Source organism: Balaenoptera borealis (genome assembly GCF_965194805.1).
Source record: "Balaenoptera borealis genome assembly, chromosome: X".
NCBI classification, from domain to species: Eukaryota; Metazoa; Chordata; class Mammalia; order Artiodactyla; family Balaenopteridae; genus Balaenoptera; species Balaenoptera borealis.
Genome location: NC_138881.1, coordinates 43,954,004 through 43,975,351, shown reverse-complemented (window position 1 = coordinate 43,975,351; position 21,348 = coordinate 43,954,004). Strand labels below are relative to the sequence as shown.

General features: G+C 40.8%; 1 protein-coding gene across 4 annotated transcripts in view; it reads right to left on the bottom strand.

Annotated features, from left to right (window-relative positions):
• The window catches only part of LOC309620043 (G2/mitotic-specific cyclin-B3-like), a 187,728-nt gene that overhangs the window by 121,957 nt on the left and 44,423 nt on the right, over nucleotides 1–21,348 (bottom strand). For 3 of the 4 annotated variants that reach the window (XM_082376004.1, XM_082376006.1, XM_082376005.1), the window contains exons 8-10: nucleotides 7,117–7,254; nucleotides 3,627–3,782; nucleotides 2,669–2,818 (exon numbers count right to left, since the gene is read on the bottom strand). The exons of the other annotated variant lie outside the window; for it this stretch is intronic. In XM_082376004.1, the coding sequence (XP_082232130.1) occupies nucleotides 2,669–2,818; nucleotides 3,627–3,782; nucleotides 7,117–7,254 (444 nt within the window). The remainder of the gene's footprint in view (nucleotides 1–2,668; nucleotides 2,819–3,626; nucleotides 3,783–7,116; nucleotides 7,255–21,348) is intronic. 4 annotated transcript variants of the gene reach the window in all.

Sequence of the window (21,348 nt, the reverse complement as noted above, 5' to 3'; positions counted from 1 at the left end):
GGAATACAAAGATGACTAAGAGATGACTAAGGCTCCTGCCCTTGAGGAGTCTGTAGTCTAGTGGGGGAGACAGACATGCACACAGAGAATTACAAAATGTGTGGGAAGTGCTACAGTGGAAGGGAGCATGGGACAGTGGAGGAACAGAGCTGCAGGACCCATGAATTTTGGCTGGGAAAGTCACAAAAAGCTTTGCAGAGGAGAGCACATCTGCAATAGGTACTGAAAGTCTAGTGGGAGTTCCACAGGTAGAGAAAAGAAAATTCATTATTCTGTGAGGCAGTGGTTTTCTTAAAATGTCTTAAATTATTTTCCCTGAACTCATTTTTTTCCAAATATCTTACCTGGAAGCCCAAATATCTTACCTGGAATTGGGGGCGGGAACTAAGAAGCCCACCAATTTGGACCCCTTTACCTTTTACATGGCCCCTAAGATACTTCTGCAGGAATCCCAGGGCTCTACTGAATACTCTTTGGAAACCACTGCCACAGGCAAAGGGCAGTCATTGGCATGCTGAGCAGGGGAGTAACACATGGGATAACACATCATATTGGGTGTGTTAATTAAGATTAACAGCCCTACTGTCACTGCCCCAATTGTTCACATTGTTCAATTGTTCACTGCCCCAATGCTTCACATTGATTATTATTAAAAGCCCACTCACTGGTGTTGATACGTTCACATACGCTCTCTCATCTAATATACCTTCCATACTGCTATATACTAGTACTGTTTCCAAAACATTTACAAACAGGAAGATGTCACTCCCCTGCCTTAAAAACTTGCAATGCCGTAGTGTAAAATGGATCTTTCAGCATGGCATCAAAGGCCTCTCACAATCTGACCACACTACCATTCTGGTCTCACCTCTCACCATTCCCTACTCATACGTCCTCTGCTCTATCCATAGGAAATGTCTTATTCTGCCCTGAATACATCACACTGTTTTCTTATTGCCTTCACGTCTTTTCAATTATTGTTCCCTCTGCCTAAAACGTCTCTTCTCAAGGTTCCTACTCATATCTCAAGACCCAACTCAAAAGTCACCTCCTCTGTGAAGCCTTTCTCATCTATAGCAGTATATATAGTGTAGAGGACTGTGGAGCCAGACTACCTAGGTTCAGATCAGGGCTGACACTTAGCTGATACTCACTGGTACAGCCATGCCAAGTGTTAAAACACTGAAATATTTTTATACTGGTTGGCAAGCAGTTTGCTGCCCTGAGCCTCTCAACTGTCCTCTCTCAGGACCTACCAGCCTTCCCCAGGATCCAAGGGTCAAAGCCTGGGTCCGTATCGGGCCTCCAGGATCATGGCTCCGGGGCTACAGCCACCATTCTGATTATAGAGTAGGTATATTCTTTGAACAGACTCCTAGTTCCCAAAGCCTAGGTCTGCCTCTCATTAGCCAAACACGGGAAGTTATTTCTTATCTGTACAATAGGGATAATAGTGCTGATCTCATAGGGTTGTTGTGAAGATTGAGTTAATAGACAAAGTGTTTAGTTCACTGACTAAGCACTCAATAAATGCTAGCCATTATTATTATGTATTCTTTCTCATCGTCATCACTGCCATTTACGTAATGCTTTCTCTGTCCCAAGAAATTTCAGTGCCTTGTCCAAGTTCACACAACTGTTTATAGGGTTCTTCCTCAGCACACAGAGGTTTCTCCATCAGTAGTGGTGCTAGAATTTCTAGGCCGCAGGGGCTTAGGAGTGGTTGGGAAGAGTATGCTCATTTTCAAGCATACTCTTTCTATTGGATTGCATGTTACACGTCAGTAAAAATTCATAGTTTTCTAAAGTTGCTTTTATTCACAATTTTTTATAAAATTGAGAAAGCATCAAATATGCATTTTATTTGTATTGGGGAAGGAGGCTGTGGGGGCCTTCCTCCTCAGAGAAGAGCACAATAGTATATCTCTGAGTCCCCTGCTATACACATGGACAGTTGCTTTCACTACTCTGTTCTCTGGGTCAGTGCTTTCCAAATCCTGTTCCAATGAGCACCCTTGGGGGGCCAACCTTGCTGAGAGGACTGCAAGGAGCAGGGGTGGAATGGGGTCAGGCAAGAAGTGGGTCCACCCCATCCCCTGCTGCAATCAGAATAATTTCACATTAGTCTGTTTTGTGATACTGGGCTTTCAGGTAAGCTGTCTTTGGAAGAAAGTGTACTGTGATGAAGTGAAATAAAATACTTTAAAACCATGGCTCTAGAAACCCTTTAGGCAGCCAGGCCCCTAAGATGTCAAGATGTTAAAGGATTCATAACGGCAGGTATGTAGTAGTTTTGTCACAGAGTTTCCCACAGCCCTAGTTTACACCTTCCTCCTGAGCTGACCCTGTGCTTTTAAATCCATATCCCTGGGACTTCCCTGGTGGTCCACTGGTTAAGAATCTGCCTTCCAATGCAGGGGACGGGGGTTCGATCCCTGGGCAGGGAACTAAGATCCCACATGCCACGGGGCAACTAAGCCCACGTGCCGCAACTACTGAGCCCACACACTCTGGAACCCATGTGCCACAACTAAAGAGAAGCCCGCGTGCTGCAATAAAGAGCCCACATGCTGCAACTAAGACCCGATGCAGCCAAAAATAAAATAAATAAATAAATATTTTAAAAAAAATCCCTACTCCTTCTTCCCCACCGCCCACAAGTGTTTACCCAGTGTCCGAGCTTCTTCATGTAGAGGGCCAGGAGGAAGGAGCCAGCAGCTAGCTTGGAAGCCCTCTCCTGGACATAGTCATATTCCTGCAGGGTCATTTCACAGATGAAGCGGGACAAGGTCAGTGTCTTCATGCTGGCATGGACACACTAAAGGCAGGAAGAAGACTGGCTCAGCAATCAATTCAGAACACTGGCACCAAGCAGAAAACCCCCTGCACTCACTCACTCCAGTTATCCCACCTTGGGCCTAAATGGCTCTCTGCCTGAACAATGTACCTCTTTTGCCACCATGACTCACACTAAGGACCCTGCCCACAAAGCACAGAATCTTTAGGAGAGGGGATTCTGAAATTGGCAATGGTATTTGCCATCTTCAGGGCTTTAAACCAAATTATCAAGTGTGATTGTGGTACCCTCCACCTCCCCTTTCTGTAGATGTCATCCTTTGAAGAGCCGAAGGCCTCCAACTGTTGACTTTTCACTGGGTTCCAGACTAGGAGGTATTCCATGCTCCAAAAGAACTCCTTCCCTTTTCTTGTTTGAATATATATATGTGTGTGTGTGTGTATACACACACACACACACACACACAAATCCTACAAGACACACTCGTATAATATAAAGTGACTTCCCCTGTAACCAATATTCAGGTGAAGGAAGAGAACTTTGACAGCATCTCCCCTAAATTTCCCGTGTCCCTTCCTGATCAAAGAATCTTCTTCCCCTCCCCTACTCTGCCCTCACCTCAAAACTTTATAGGCATACCATGGAAATCTGCAATTTTCTTCCCCCCCACACTCCATAAAGATTGCCAATCTAGGAGGGTGGACTGAAGAAGAAATTCCCCTGTCCCCAGTTGTCCCTTTCCCTTTTCCTACCACTCAAGCAGCCACTCTGGGAATGGAGGGGACTAACCCAGCAGTGGGAAAATGAAGATGTACCTCCCCTGTCTTACCTTAGCATATCTGCGCAGAAAATGATAGGCGATGGGAATGTTGATATCAAATTGGAGGGTTTTTAGGATGCTGTTTTCCATGGCGAGCATCTCATCTCGCTTATACATATCATCACAGATGTACAGGAAGTCATCCACACAAGGTGGGCAGGGCTCCTATGGGTGGAGAGTAGAGGCAGTCACAACCGGGCAAAGACAGCCCACTCCTCTCTGCTTGGAGATGAAAGGCAGAGGAGGAGAGGGGTGAAGGATAGGAGGTAATAACATTCCCTGGCATGAACCTTCAGGGTAGCTCTGAGAGCCAGCTTCTGGTTTTTGAGTAGTACATCTGAAAAACAAAATCAGAGAGATAGGAGGAGAGAGGACAGGGCCTCTTGGGGTAGATTCTTATAGCACTGGAAGCGGCATAATATGGCACAGGGACTGGAAGCACTGAGCTCTCTTCTAATGAGTGAGAAATCTAAGGCCTACTCTGGGGGGAACAGAGGCAAGGAGACCACAGGAAGGGAGCTAGAGATGGAAAATAAGCCCGCACTTTGTTTTCTTGTCTAAGGAACGAATAAGGATGTTTGGGAGGGGGCACTGCTGGGGTAATAGGCAGTGAGAGACAGAGAGAGATAGGCACAGAGGGAACCTAAGCAGAGACTGAAGACAAAGGGATGGGAGGATGTGCAAGGGGGCTAGACTGGGAAGGTCCAAGCCAAGCCAAGGGTGAGAAGAACCCCCCCACACAATCTGGGGCACCTTTCCATGTCCTGCCCTCTGCAGGCTGAACCTTAGTTTTGGGGAAAGGACTAGGAGGCAGGAAGACCCCTGAATCTTTTCTCTAGCTGCATCTCACTGCCCACCCCAGCCTTCTTCTCACACCTCTATTTTCAGATCACAAACTGGACCAACCCTCTGGGTTTGCAGACAGGGAAATTGAGGCCCAGAGAGAGGAAGTGACTTGCTCAAGGTCACACAGCAACCTAGTGACAAGACCAGGACAAGAAACTCTCCCTTCCACTGCTCTACTCACCAGTGGCTCCTTCCTTTCTTCTCTTCTCATATCATCTCCATACCTCCCCTTGCAAAAGTCTTTCTGTACTTCTCAATCCTGTGAGGGGAAGACACCCCTGCCCCAAAAAACTTAGTGGAGTTCCTTTGTCCTGATAACCAGAAGAGGGGTGCTCCTGGTTCCAAAATTTGCTAATGAGAGCACCTTGCACACTCCTCCCTCCTGCTCTTGGTTGTCCAGGAACCCCCAGCTGCTTTTTTAACCCCCTTTAGGCTGAGGCAGGGAACACTTGCTTAAGCCACAAGGACATCCCTAGGTAGGTGGAAGGAGGAGGAGAGACAGAGAGACATAAAAAGAGAAAGGAAGGGGAGCAAGGGAATGAACCAGGAAGTCAGTGAGCAGGGAAGGAAATGAGCTAGAGAGGGAAGCAGGGAACAAGGGAGAGAGTGAGGGAGGAGGAAGGGAAAGAGGAAGAAAGGGAAGGAGGAGGCTAGGGAGCAAGGGCAGGAAGGAGGGAGGGAGGATGGGAAGGAGGGAGAGAACCAAGGAGAGAAGGAGCCAGGGAGGGAAAGAGGGTGGAAGGTAACAAGCATGAGTGGGTGGGAGGGAGTGACCAAGGAAGTGAGTGAGAGGGAGCTGAGCAGAGAGGGAGCAGGGAGTGAGGGGGAGCAAGGGAACCAGGGAGAAAGAGAGTAGGGAAGGAAGTGAGCCAGAGAGGGAAATGGGGAGAACGAGGGAGGGAGGGAGGAAGGAAGAATAGAGAGGAGGAAAAAGGAAGGAGACAGGGAAGGAGGGTGGGAGGAAGTTAAGGTGGGGGGAGTCATGGTGCCAGAGTACCATGGAGCAAGGATGGGAGATACGGAGGGAAGGAGCAAGCAAGGAGGGGAGAGAAGGAACCATCAGAAAAGGAAGGGTGAGGGAGGAGGAAGCAAAGGAGGAGGGAGGGGAGCACGTAATAGAGAAGCAACAGGGAGGAGAGGGAAGGAGGAGGAAGGGAGAGAGGGAGTGACAGAGGGAAGAGCATTAGCTAGGGAAGGAGAGAAGAGAGTGAACAAAGGAAAGGGACAGGAAGGTAGGGTAGAAGAGAGGAGGGTGGAGTAGGAGGGAAGGCGGGACGGGGTGGGTAGGTGGGTGGGAAGGCATGGAGGAGTGAGGGATAGAACCAGGGTGGAAGGGAGAAGGTCATGGAAGGAAGGATCAAGTGAGGAGGGGAGGGAGTGAGCGAGAGAAGGATAGAGAAAAGGAGGGTTGGAAAGAGCAACAGAGAGTGGGTGGGTGGGATGGAGGGAGGGGCCCAGCATGAAGTGAGCGAGTGTACAAAGCAGGGATTGAGGGATCAAGGAAGGGATTGAAAGAAGGCTGGAGGGAGGAAGGGAGCTACCGAGCAAGGGCAGAAGTGGAACAGGGCAGAAGTGGAGCGAGGGTGGAAGTGGAGCAAGGGCAGAAGTGGAGAGAGGGCAGAAGTGCAGTGAGGGCCGGAAGTGCAGTGAGGACCGGAAGTGGAGTGAGGGCCGGAAGTGGAGTGAGGGCCAGAAGTGGCGAGAGAGGGAGGCAAGTAAGGAGCAAAGGAGGGGTGGAGTTAGAGAGGGAGGTACTGATGGAGGTAGGAGCTAGTGAGTGAAGGAGAGAGTGAAGAAGGGAAGCAGAAAGCTAGTTAGGGATAGAGCTGAGTAGGGAACACAAAAACAAATCCACAGTTCTAAAGGTTTTTGTACTCATAAAAGTTGCTACTTCTCTGTTCTTAAACCCTAAGGTTTTATACTATTAGCCTATCTGAAGGAAAAATGAGAGTAGAACAAAATCATTTAGCATCTAAGGAAGAGGAAAGACTCAGATAAAGTAGTTAGATGGATATGGTTATGAAGGAAAGGCCAGCTATTTGCTTTTATACTGCTACTTCAAAAATTACTAATTTACTTGGACTCACTACCATCTACACTAGGCCATTTTCTCTTAAATGTCTCCAGCACCTAGATTTGGAAATGCTTCCTTATATATGCAATTCAAGACTCCACTAGATGGAGGTGGAGTTGCTGCAAGAAGAAAATGGGGTGGGGACAGAGAATTATGGTCCAGAAGGAAGCTTTAAAAAAAAACAATCCATTTAACTAGGAATATGTCCAACTACACACATCTTCAAAGAGGAAAAGGGAGAATTTTGTTGATGCCAGGAAACAAATACACCACCATTTGCACCCAACACCAGTTTCCCTGCTTAGGAAGACAAAAAATCGGTAGGAAAACTTATTTGTGTGCATGTATGTAATTGTATACACACACAAATACACATATGCGAATGTACACACATGCGTATATATATGTATATACATGTATACAACACATACATATACACACACATATTATACATATGCATGCATATACACACACATATATACATACATATGTAAATGCATATACATACATACATATATATCTGGCTTGGATAGAAACCGATTGATTAGTTTTCTCCAGGTCCTATGGACTCAGGCTCACCTCAAATTTTGCTGCAATCAGAAAAGCAGTGGAACCAAGGAGTTGTAGCTTGTCCCTCTTGCATATTACCTCCATAAGGTAGTGATCTACCAGCTTCACTGCCAAGTACAGGGTCTCATGACTCATCTCAAAGGTCATCTGGAGGAACACACAAACAGGGCAGGAATCCACATATTGTCCAACTCCAAAGGCACATCCAGATAGGTGTAACTACCTGGTCTGTGGTATTGAGGACAGTGGTGCTACCAGGCCTGGCCAGCTGAAACTCTGCTATGAATGCAAGAACTGATTCAGTTAGGGGCCTGGCTATATCTCTAGTGCCTTTGAGGACCCTGGCATTATCTATCCCTACACATTTGGGTAAGTGACCAATCTTACATCAGAGGGAGATGCTCTGCCTTCTCTATGAGCACCTTGAGTGAACACACCCTCCCTCTTTCATCTCCAAAACTTAGATTCTTGCTTTCCCCATTTGTTACTTTGTAGTGTAAACCCTGAAGGTTGACTTTTTGTAATGTAAGTGCCTGACTTAAGCTTTGATTGCCAAAGCATCCACTTCAAAGAGGCATCCAGATAATAGGGAGACATCTTCAAGATGGCAGAGGAGTAAGACGTGGAGATCACCTTCCTCCCCACAAATACATCAAAAATACATCTACATGTAGAACAACTCCTACAGAACAGCTACTGAATGCTGGCAGAAGACCTCAGACTTCCGAAAAGGCAAGAAACTCCCCACGTACCTGGGTAGGGCAACAGAAAAAAGAAAAAACAGAGACAAAAGAATAGGGACGGGACCTGCACCTCTGGGAGGGAGCCATGAAGGAGGAAAAGTTTCCACACACTAGGAAGCCCCTTCACTGGCGGAGACGGGGTGTGGGTGGGTGGGGGCGAAACTTCGGAGCCACGGAGGAGAGCGTAGCAACAGGGGTGCGGAGGGCAAACCAGAGAGATCCCCGCACAGAGGATCAGTGCCGACCAGCACTCACCAGCCTGAGATGCTTCTCTACTCACCCACAGGGGTGGGTGGGGGCTAGGAGCTAAGGCTCGGGCTTTGGAGGTCAGATCCCAGGGAGAGGACTGGGGTTGGCTGAGGGAACACAGCCTGAAGGGGGCTAGTGCGCCACAGCTAGCCGGGAGGGAGTCCGGAAAAAAGTCTGGAACTGCCTAAGAGGCAAGAGACCATTGTTTCAGGGTGCACGAGGAGAGGAGATTCAGAACACTGCTTAAAAGAGCTTCAGAGACGGGTGCAAACCGCCGGCTAGCAGCACAGACAACAGAGATGGGCATGAAACGCTAACGCTGCTGCTGCAGCCACCAAAACTCCTGTGTGCAAGCACAGGTCACTATCCACACCTCCCCTCCCAGGAGCCTGTGCAGCCCGCCACTGCCAGGGTCCTGTGATCCAGGGACAACTTCCCCGGGAGAACACAAAGCACGCCTCAGGCTGTTGCAACGTCACTCAGGCCTCTGCCTCCACAGGATCACCCCGCCTTCTATACACCTCCCTCCCCCCCAGCCTGAGTGAGGCAGAGCCCCCTAATCAGCCACTCCTTTAACCCCCTCCTGTCGACATCAGAGGGCAATCTACATGCAGAGGCAGGGCCAAATCCGAGGCTGAGCCCCAGGAGCTGTGCAAACAAAGAAGAGAAAAGGAACTTTCTCTTTGCAGCCTCAGAAGCAGCGGATTAAACCTCCACAATCAACTTGATGTACGCTACATCTCTGGAACACCTAAATAGACAACAAATCACTCCAAAATTGAGGTGGTGGACTTTGGGAATGAAGAGGAAATAGGCAGTCTACCTGAAAAGGAATTCAGAATAATGAGAGTAAAGATGAACAATCTTGGAAACAAAATGGAGAAAATACAAGAAACGTTTAACAAGGACCTAGAAGAACTAAAGAGCAAACACACAATGATGAACAACACAATAAATGAAATTAAAAATTCTCTAGCAGGAATCAATAGCAGAATAACTGAGGCAGAAGAATGGATAAGTGACCTGGAAGATAAAATAGTGGAAATAACTAGAGCAGAGCAGAATAAAGAAAAAAGAATGAAAAGAATTGAGGACAGTCTCAGAGACCTCTGGGACAACATTAAATGCACCAACACTCGAAATATAGGGGTCCCAGAAGAAGAAGAGAAAAAGAAAGGGACTGAGAAAATATTTGAAGAGATTACAGTTGAAAACTTCCCTAATATGGGAAAGGAAATAGTCAATCACGTCTAGGAAGTGCAGAGAGTCCCATACAGGATAAATCCAAGGAGAAACATGCCAAGAAACATACTAATCAAACTATAAAAAATTAAATACAAAGAAAAAATATTAAAAGCAGCAGGGAAAGCAACAAATAAAATACAAGGGAATCCCCATAAGGTTAACAGCTGATCTTTCAGCAGAAACGCTGCAAGACAGAAGGGAGTGGCAGGACATATTTAAAGTGATGAAAGAGGAAAGCCTACAACGAAGATTACTCTACCCAGCAAGGATCTCATTCAGGTTCGACAGAGAAATTAAAACCTTTACAGAAAAGCAAAACTTAAGAGAATTCAGCAGCACCAAACCAGCTTTACAACAAATGCTAAAGGAACTTCTCTAGGCAGGAAACACAAGAGAAGGAAAAGACCTACAATAACAAACCAAAAACAATTAAGAAAATGGTAATAGGAACACAAATATCGATAATTACCTTAAAGGTAAATGGATGAAATGCTCCCACCAAAAGACAGACTGGCTGAATGGATACAAAAACAAGACCCATATATAGGCTGTCTACAAGAGACCCATTTCAGAACTAGGGACACAAACAGACTGAAAGTGAGGGGATGGAAAAAGATATTCCACGCAAATGGAAATCAAAAGAAAGCTGGAGTAGCAATTCTCATATCAGACTGGATAGACTTTGAAATAAAGACTATTACAAGAGACAAAGAAGGACACTACATAATGATCAAGGGATCAATCCAAGAAGAAGATATAACAATCGTAAACATTTATGCGCCCAACATAGGAGCACCTCAAAACATAAGGCAAATACTAACAGCCATAAAAGGGGAAATCAACAGTAACACAATCATAGTAGGGGACTTTAACACCCCACTTTCACCAATGGACAGATGACGCAAAATGAAAATAAATAAGGAAACACAAGCTTTAAATGATACATTAAACAAGATGGACCTAATTGATATTTATAGGACATTCCATGCAAAAACAACAGAATACACTTTCTTCTCAAGTGCTCAGGGAACATTCTCCAGCATAGATCATATCTTGGGTCACAAATCAAGTCTTGGTAAATTTAACAAAATTGAAATCATACCAAGTATCTTTTCCGACCACAATGCTATGAGATTAGATATCAATTACAGGGAAAAATCTGTAAAAAATACAAACACATGGAGGCTAAACAATACACTACTTAATAACCAAGAGATCACTGAAGAAATCAAAGAGGAAATAAAAAAACACCCAGAAAGAAATGACAATGAAAACACAACGACCCAAAACCTATGGGATGCAGCAAAAGCAGTTCTAAGAGGGAAGCTTACAGCAATACAATCCTACCTCAAGAAACAAGAAACATCTCAAATAAACAACCTAACCTTATACCTAAAGCAATTCAAGAAAGAAGAACAAAAAAACCCCAATGTTAGCAGAAGGAAAGAAATCATAAAGATCAGGTCAGAAATAACTGAAAAAGAAACTAAGGAAACAATAGCAAAGATCAGTAAAACTAAAAGCTGGTTCTTTGAGAAGACAAACAAAACTGATAAACCACTAGCCAGACTCATCAAGAAAAAAAGGGAGGAGACTCAAATCAATAGAATTAGAAATGAAAAAGGCGAGGTAACAACTGACAGTGCAGAAATACAAAGGATCATGAGAGATTACTACAAGCAACTCTATGCCAATAAAATGGACAACCTGGAAGAAATGGACAAATTCTTATTAAAGCACAACCTTCCGAGACTGAACCAGGAAGAAATAGAAAATATAAACAGACTAATCACAAGCACTGAAATTGAGACTGTGATTAAAAATCTTCCAACAAACAAAAGCCCAGGACCAGATGGCTTCACAGGCGAATTCTATCAAACATTCAGAGAAAAGCTAACACCAATCCTCCTCAAACTCTTCCAAAATATAGCAGAAGGAGGAACACTCCCAAACTCATTCTATGAGGCCACCATAACCTTGACACCAAAACCAGACAAAGATGTCAAAAAAAACAGAAAACTATAGGGCAATATCACTGATGAACATAGATGCAAAAATCCTCAACAAAATACTAGTAAACAAAATCCAGCAGCACATTAAAACTATCATACACCATGATTAAGTAGGGTTTATCCCAGGAGTGCAAGGATTCTTCAATATATGCAAATCAAACAATGTAATACACCATATTAACAAACTGAAGAATAAAAAGCATACGATATTCTCAATAGATGCAGAAAACCTTTTGACAAAATTCAATACCCATGTATGATAAAAACTCTCCAGAAAGTAGGCATAGAGAGAACTTACCTCAACAAAGGCCATATATGACAAACCCATAGCCCACATCGCTCTCAATGGTGAAAAACTGAAACCATTTCCACTAAGATCAGCAACAAGACAAGGTTGCCCACTCTCACCACTATTATTCAACATAGCTCTGGAAGTTTTAGCCACAGCAATCAGAGAAGAAAAAGAAATAAAAGGAATCCAAATTGGAAAAGAAGAAGTAAAGCTGTCACTGTTTGCAGACAACATGATACTATACAGAGAGAATCCTAAAGGTGCTACCAGAAAACTAGTAGAGCTAATCAATGAATTTGGTAAAGTAGCAGGATACAAAATTAATGCACAGCAATCTCTTGCATTCCTATACACTAATGATGAAAAATCTGAAAGTGAAATTAGGAAAACACTCCCATTTACCATTGCAACAAAAAGAATAAAATACCTAGGAACAAACCTACCTAGGGAGAAAAAAGACCTGTATGCAGAAAATTATAAGACACTGATGAAAGAAATTAAAGATGATACAAACAGATGGAGAGATATACCATGTTCTTGGATTGTAAGAATCAATATTGTGAACATGAGTATACTACCCAAAGCAATCTACAGATTCAATGCAATCCCTGTCAAATTACCAATGGCATTTTTCACAGAACTAGAACAAAAAATTTTACAATTTGTATGGAAACACAAAAGACCCCGAAGAGCCAAAGCAATCTTGAGAAAGAAAAACGGAGCTGGAGGAATCAGGCTCCCTGACTTCAGACTATACTACAAAGCTACAGTAATCAAGACAGTATGGTACTGGCACAAAAACAGAAATATAGATCAATGGAACAGGATAGAAAGCCCAGAGATAAACCCATGCACATATGGTCACCTTATCTTTGATAAAGGAGGCAAGAATATACAATGGAGAAAAGAGAGCCTCTTCAATAAGTGGTGCTGGGAAAACTGGACAGCTGCATGTAAAAGACTGAAATCAGAACACTCCTTAACACCACACACAAAAATAAACTCAAAATGGATTAAGGACCTAAATGTGAGGCCAGACACTATAATACTCTTAGAGGAAAACATAGACAGAACACTCTATGACATACATCACAGCAAGATCCTTTTTGACCCACCCCCTAGAGAAATGGAAATAAAAACAAAAATAAACAAATGGGACCTAATGAAACTTAAAATCTTTTGCACAGCAAAGGAAACCATAAACAAGACAAAAAGACAACCCTCAGAATGGGAGAATATATGTGCAAGTGAAGCAACTGACAAAGGATTAATCTCCAAAATATACAAGCAGCTCATGCAGATCAGTATCAAAAAAACAAACAACCCAATCCAAAAATGGGCAGAAGACCTATATAGACATTTCTCCAAAGAAGATATACAGATTGCCAACAAACACATGAAAGGATGCTCAACATCACTAATCATTAGAGAAATGCAAATCAAAACTACAATGAGGTATCACCTCACACTGGTCAGAATGGCCATCATCAAAAAATCTACAAACAATAAATGCTGGAAAGGGTGTGCAGAAAAGGGTACCCTCTTGCACTGTTGGTGAGAATGTATATTGATACAGCCACTATGGAGAACAGTATGGAGGTTCCTTAAAAAACGAAAAATTGAACTGCCATACCACCCAACAATCCCACTACTGGGCAAATACCCTGAGAAAACCATAATTCAAAAAGAGTCATGTACCACAATGTTCATTGCAGCTCTATTTACAATAGCCAGGACATGGAAGCAACCTAAGTGTCCAGCGACAGATGAATGGATAAAGAAGATGTGGCACATATATACAATGGAATATTACTCAGCCATAAAAAGAAACGAAATGGAGTTATTTGTAGTGAGGTGGATGGACCTAGAGTCTGTCATACAGAGTGAAGTAAGTCAGAAAAAGAAAAACAAATACCATATGCTAACACATATATATGGAATCTTAAAAAAAAAAGGGTTCTGAAGAACCTAGGGGCAGGACAGGAATAAAGATGCAGACGTAGAGAATGGACTTGAGTACACGGGGAGGGGGAAGGGTAAGCTGGGATGAAGTGAGAGAGTGGCATGGACATATATACACTACCAAATGTAAAATAGATAGCTAGTGGGAAGCAGCCGCATAGCACAGGGAGATCAGCTCGTTGCTTTGTGACCACCTAGAGGGGTGGGATAGGGAATGTGGGAGGGATATGCAACAGGGAGGGGATATGGTGATATATGTATATGTATAGCTGATTCACTTTGTTATACAGCAGCAACTAACAATGTAAAGCAATTATACTCCAATAAAGATGTTAAAAAAAGAAAAAGAAAAAGAGGCATCTGCTTCAAGGATGGCTATCTCCAATGAACACAGTGCCAGCCACAGGACTAGATAAAGAGCCAGGCCACCTCCCACTGAGGCTTCTTTGTTTTAGAGATCTTGGTTGGTTTTGATAAGTGACCATTTGGACTGATTTTTTTTCTCTTTTCAGACTTTAAATTCCTGCTCTTATGTTTTAAATTAACGAATAAAAAGTGAGCTCCGGAAACTCTAGGCCCCCACCCCTTGACCCAGTAAAAGCAGAACCCCCTGGTCTGCATGCTCATGTGTGTGCTCTCTTTCTGTGTGTCTCTCTCCCTCCCTCCAACCTCTACCTCACCATGTGGCCCCAGCTGTGCTGTGTAATTTCCAGGTTCTGTAAGTAATAAACCTGTATTTTTTCAAAGTTTCCTGATACTTATTGCTGCAGGGCGTCTCACTATCATAATAAGAACCACACGGGGTAGTCCAGCCACAGCATTAGTTATTGATATTCTGAGACCAGCACACTACCTCATACAGTGAACTCCCAAAAGAGATGTTTATTTGGCTCTGAAATAGAGACATTTTATTAGTTTATTCACTCATTAGTTTCTCTTCCCAACTAGATATGCTATTAGATTATATGGATTGGGAGCAAGTACCAATAGCACCATTTGTAAGTGAGCTGAGGGACTAAAGAAGCCAGAATGAGATTAAAGCATTAGCAGTATAACCCTCCTTTTCTTCTTTCTCTTATTTATCCTTGTTCTTGCCTTCTCCAACTCCAAGAAACCATCTCCTATAGCCCTACTCCCAGAGTTAGTGCTGGCCCATATGGCATCTTTGTGCAAATTAGAAAAAAGGTGTCTCTTTGGGTGAATGCAGCCCTGCAGGCACACATGTTGTCAAGTAGACAATACTTTTATATAAAGTAGCAAAAGGTTCCCTTGCCTCAGTGCATAGCAGCCCCACAGTCAGAACGTACAGCTTGGCAAGTAAGGGTATGAGCTGGATTCCATTGCTTGCTTTTACCTTGGCTGGAAGCTGTGCATAAGCACAATATGCACTGTACACAGTGGTCCTACACAATCCTCAGTGATGCTTCTTCCTCACAACACCTTAGGTTCTTAGGATTCAAAAGCAATAAAATCAATACTAGCCTTGTAATAGGGAATAACAAACCTGACTCCATGTTAGATCTGTTTCTTTTACTTTAACCTTTGTATTCTATTGCTTTTGCTACAAGTTAATCACTAAAGGGATGTTGCCTATAGTTTAAGGTATACTTAATGGCCCATCTCTGGTAATCCTGTCCCCACCCCCAGGCCTGAATGTTAAACTAATTCAGCTCAAAGGAAACATCCTGACCCAGCCCACCTATGAATGGCTGCCAGAAAGAAGAAATTAACATACCACCTTCCAGAATCTGGTGGAAACCAGGAAATATTTGCAACAGTTTATGGCCTTTTACTTTACCTCCTCACCTGTGCCCTCTTTGTTCTATAAAAGAAAATAGCATCCAGACCCCAGCAAGATGGTTCTCAAGGACACTAGTTCGCTGTCTTCTTGGACTCCCAGCCTCCCAAATAAACGTCACTATTCCCTCATCTCCCAATTTATTGGCCTGTTTTGCAGCAAGCAGAATGAGCTTGGACTTGGCAACAGTCCAATGCATGAATCCCCTCTTTAACATCTCCACCAAATAGTTATTCAGTTCCTGCCACAGAACCTCCAAATACAACCTGATTTCTCTTTGAATGGTTTTAACAGAAAATTCTTCCTTCTACTGAGTAGAAATCACCCTCACTGTAAGCTTCACTTACTTCATTGGGCCTACTTTTGTATTGGCTACTCTTATTGACTGGAACCTAGATGACCAAAAAGTAAGTCCATAAAAAGCACTGGAGAAATGGATGTATAATTGAATGGAGAAATGGATGTATAATTGAATGGAGAAATGGATGTATAATTGAATGGAGAAATGGATGTATAATTGGATGGACAAATGATTATCAGAAGATGGTTGAATACATTGGTTCAGCAATTGATATATTACATTTTTGAATAACAGAAATACCATGAAGCTATTCTTACTGTTCCTGGGATATGGCCTTGGATCTTCTCAGAAATCTGGCTTTATTAGTTTCCTATTGCTTCTGTAATAAATTACCACACACTTAGTGGCTTAAAACAACACCGATTCATTACCTTACAGATCTGGAGGTCATAAGTCCTTGGGACTCGCTGGGCTAAAAAAAATCAAAGTGTTAGCAGGGCTGTGTTTCTTTCTGAAGGGTCTAGTAGAAAATCTTTTTTTTAGCCTCTAGAAGCTGCCCACATTCCTTCGTTTGTGGTCCCTTCCATCTTCAAAGCCTGCAATAGCCAGCCGAGTCTTTCTCACATTGCTTAACTCTCTGCCTCCCTCTTCCACACTTAAGGACCCTTGTGATTATAATTAGGCCCACTTGGATAATCCTGGATAATCACCCTATCTTAAATTCAGCTGATTATAATCTTAATTCCTTAGTCTAATTTTCCATTGCCATATAAGTTAACATATTCACAGGTTCTGGGGATCAGGATGCAGACATTTTATTCTGCCTACTACATTTTCCAAAGGAATGTCATAAGAAAGAAATGGTGAGAATTCATGCAGATGAAGAGTAATGACTATCACCTCTAAGTATCAAAAAATTGAGGTCAAATAATTACAGAAAAAAATGTGTAAGAATGGAAAGCAGCAGTTGTCTGAGGATGGTGCCTTTGTGAGCAAATGACAAAGCCAGTGCTTGTATAGCCTCCTTACAGCACCTCACATAGGCACCTGGCCAACCATGCAGCACACTGTTAGCAAATGGTAACATCAAAAAGTGTAGGTAATATCTGAATGAATGGCTGAAATTTGGAGTCAACAAATATTTAAATGAGCAGCTGTGTCAGTTACAGCAATCCTCCTTCCTTGAATGTGAGACAACACTCTTCTAACATAATTCTACCACTTGGGACTACATGGAACAAATCTAATCCTGCTTGTGACAGCCCCTCAGCTACTGAGGACAGTTATTATGTTTCCTATCCATTTTCATTTTAGACCAAATAACTTGACTTCCTCTAACTATTCTTCACACGATATGGGTTTTTTGACCCCTCAGCATCAGGCTCCACATGAGGAGCCTAACTTTGTGCCAAGTAGAAAAGAGTGGCAGTGCTCTGGGTAATTCCAAGCAGCTACACCAAATGAGGACAAGAAGCCTTTAGCACAGTAGCAAGGTTCTCTCCCTCATGGCTGCCTTTGGCTAGCATATCCTTCCAATTCTTCAAAAACAACTCTTTTCCATACCTGGAAATGGATAAGAAGAAACAAAAGGGAAGTGATAAATCAATCAAAACTATAGAAATATAAAGATTACTCTTAATCTTGAACTAGGAGGTAAATATGACAAAATTCATCCCAAATTCAAATACTCAAAGACTATCTTCTACAAAGATGAATAAACAGAGAAAATTTACCAGATACATGAAGAAGAACAAGTAATTTTTCAAGGAGAAATGCTCTGAGGAACCAGAGCAAGTGTCTACATACGAAACCTTTTCACTCCAAAGAACTAGAATAAACTTTTTAAAAGTATACTCTCAACAAGATCTAAGAGGACACTGAATCTATGAAAAGAGAACACTCCAGGATCTAGAAAGACTGATTTCTAATGAAAAAGCAGTTCCTTTAATAAAATGCAATAGAGGCAGTGAACAGTATATTAGATTATGACAAAAACTAAATCAATGATTCAAAGGCCACCTTAAGAAATTCTCCCAGAACTGAGAGGTAAAAGAAAGTTGAAGATAATGAATGAAAATTTGAGACCCAAGGAGAATAGATTCTGGAGATACACACACACACACACACACACACACACACACACACACACACACAGAATCAAAATGAGAGAAAAGGTAGAAGAGAAATAATAAATAAAATTTTCTCTGAGCCAAAGACTGAACCTTTAGACTGCAAGGACCCACAATATACCAGATAAAATTAAGGAAAACAGACATACATCTAGATGTGTAAAAAATAATTATTTATAGGGAAGGTAATATATTAAACAACAATAATCTGGATTTAAAAATCTAGATTGTTTTGACTAAAAATAGAAGAAGAAATAAACTAAAAGTATGCTGATTATCTCATCTTTCTTGAGGCGCAATTAATAGATCAGGTCCACCAAATGGGTTGGTTAGCTAAGTAACAACTATATCCATATGGTAGAATATTATGTAGCAGTTTAAAACAATGAGGTAGATCTATACTTATATGGGAAGATTAGTAAGACTTATTCTTAAGAGAAAACAACAAGTTACAGAGCAACGTGTACAGCATGACCTATTCATACAACAAAAAATACCAAAAAACCCACACTCAGTAAAAAGCTGTATTTTTATATGTGCATATATCATATATGTATATGCATTCATGTATTATTCATATAATTTAAGATTTTTAAAGAAAGGATAGTCAAAAACTTAATAAAAGTGATAAGACACACAAAAAAGATCTGGAAAGATACACTCTAAACTATAGTTATGGGACTTCCCTGGTGGTCCAGTGGCTAAACTCCATGCTCCCACTGCAGGGGGCCCAGGTTTGATCTCTGGTCAGGGAACTAGGTCCCACGTGCCGCAACTAAGACCCGGTGCAGCCAAATAAATAAATAAATAAATAAATATTTTTAAAAAATAAACTATAGGTATCTCTGAGAAATAAGAATAGAGTAAAAGGGTTGTTTTTTTGTACATACACACACACATATATATATGAATACATACCCACATATTATAAACATGTATTAATTTTGTAGTTTAAAAAAACTGTATGGGACAGAGTGGTTAAGGTGAGATAGAGGGGGTGAAGAAATGCCAGGAGAAATTAACTAAACAATGATTATGGGTGGTTACCACATTGCTCTTAGATTTTGATAAGTTAAGCAGAAAAAAGAAATTAGTGTACAAATTATATAATAATTAAGCCAAAATTAATTGATATAATGATCTTTGTACCCTAAGGAGAATACATATTTTCTTCAAATATCAGTGAATTCTTTACAAAAACCCATTATATCTGAAGCTGTGAAGAAAATCTCATTAACCTAAGAAAAGCAGAAATTATCATTCAGGTCACATTCTCAATAGGCAATACAATAAACCTAGAAATGGGCAATAAAAGGATAAACCAAACGAACTACAGAAAAGCAAGGCATCTGAAAAAAATGGTAAGCATTATTCCTAAAGAAAAAAACAAAACCTGGGTCAAAGGGAAAATAAAAATTGTAATTGCAGATTATTGAGGGGATAAAAAGATAGCTACAACACTATCTTTCAAAACTAATGGGATGTAGTCAGAACTGTTACTTAGAAGAAAATGTATAGTTTTGGAGCTTTTATTATGAAGTCAGAAAAAATTAACATAGACTAAGCATCCATTATAAGAAGTTAGGGAAAAATAAACCTCAATAAAATAAGAATAAAATTTTAAAAATGAAAGAAGATTTAATGAATTTTATTAAAAAGAAAAAGTTATACATTTACCCATGAGCTGGTTCTTTGACCAGAGGACTGAATGAATCTTTTATCAGGAAAATTGAGGAAAAGAGTGTATACATGCATGCAAGCACATGGGAGAGAGATAACACATCACACACAACATTTTGAATGAGAAAAGAAATAATTACAAAGGATTATAAAAGAATACCATGTACAATCTATAATAATAACTGTGCAAATATCCATGAAATGGACGATTTTTAAGGAAAATATAAACTACAAAAATGACTCAAGAAGAGTAATAAAACCTTAGTAGGCCAATAACCATCAATGTTATTAGAAAATTTATCAAAGAATGACACACAAATGGCATCATGCCTCAATGGGTTCATAGGCAAGTTCTTCTAGGAAAATATAACTCCTGTGTTAAACTTAATACTATAGGAAAATCTCCCTAATTAACTTCCCTTATTAATTAATTAATAAGCTAGAGTAATCCTGGTACCAACTTAATAAAGGCAGCATCCTTTTCACTAAAAACTTATAATCTTATTTGTGATTATAGAAGCAAAAACTCTAAATAAAGTATAAGTACACTAAATCCAAGAGTACATTAAATAAACCATGACTAAGTTCAACAAAGTAGATGAATACAAAATAAATACAGAAAAAATCAATTTCTTTCCTAATATACTAGCAATAGATTTTAAAATTAAAGGAAAAAGGATAACACTCATAACATTAAAAAAAATTCATCAATACCCAAGAAAAACATTTTTAAGTCAGTGAGACTGATATGAAGAGAATCTTTTAAAACTTAAAATTGTAAAAGAAGACCTGCTAATGAAATAGACACAACATAACTGGCTTGTAAAGTTCAATATTGTGAAATCTGTGAATTCTCCCTGAATTAATCACAACAGGCTATTTTTGAAAACTTGACAAAATTATTCTACATCTCACCTGGAACAATTAATGTGTAAGAACAACCATGAATATTTTGTAAAAGATTAGTAAAGAGGCAATAAATGTATTAAAAGCTATAATAATAAAAATGGCATACTACTGATTTTAGAATAGACAAACATACCAAAGAATAGAAAAGACCATAAACAAATCCAAGTATATGTAATTAAAGATGTCATTTCAAACCAGTGGATAATGAAAGACAATAAACGGTATTAGAATAACCAGGTAATCATGGGGGAAAGGTGTATAAATGCTGACACCAAAACCAAAATAAATTCCAGATAAAGATTTAAATGTGAACATGAAACTAAATGTTCTAGAAAAAATTCAGAGAAATATTTATATAATTATGACTGAAGAAGGCTTTTCTAAGGAAGAAACAAATCTTAAAATCATAAAAGAAATAACTGATAGACCTGACTACTTAAAATGCCAATGTTCCTGTACATCAAACCAAAATAATACATTAAAAACTTTCACTTAACAGAATGCAAAAAATACAACATCCTATGTTGCTAAGATTATAAGAAAAGAATCACTTTCATTCAGTTCTGGTAAAAGTAAAAATGGGCATGACACTTCAGAAGCATAGCTGCCTATACACACAAAAATTTTAAATATGCATTGTTTTGATCTAATACTTCTATTTCTAGTAATTTATTCCAGAAAAACATGAGTACAATTATGACAAATGCAAATGTCTGCATGTTCACAACAGGGTTATTATTCTAAGAGCAAAATCTGGAAATAAGCTAAATGTCCATTAATAGGAGGGTGGATAAATAATGACAGTTGAAGAACAGAAAACTATACAGTTGACAAAACTGATGTAGAAATATGTCAATTTAACTGGAAAGATATTTGCAATTACATGAGCATTGTTACATGAGAAAAAAAGCAAGTCACAAA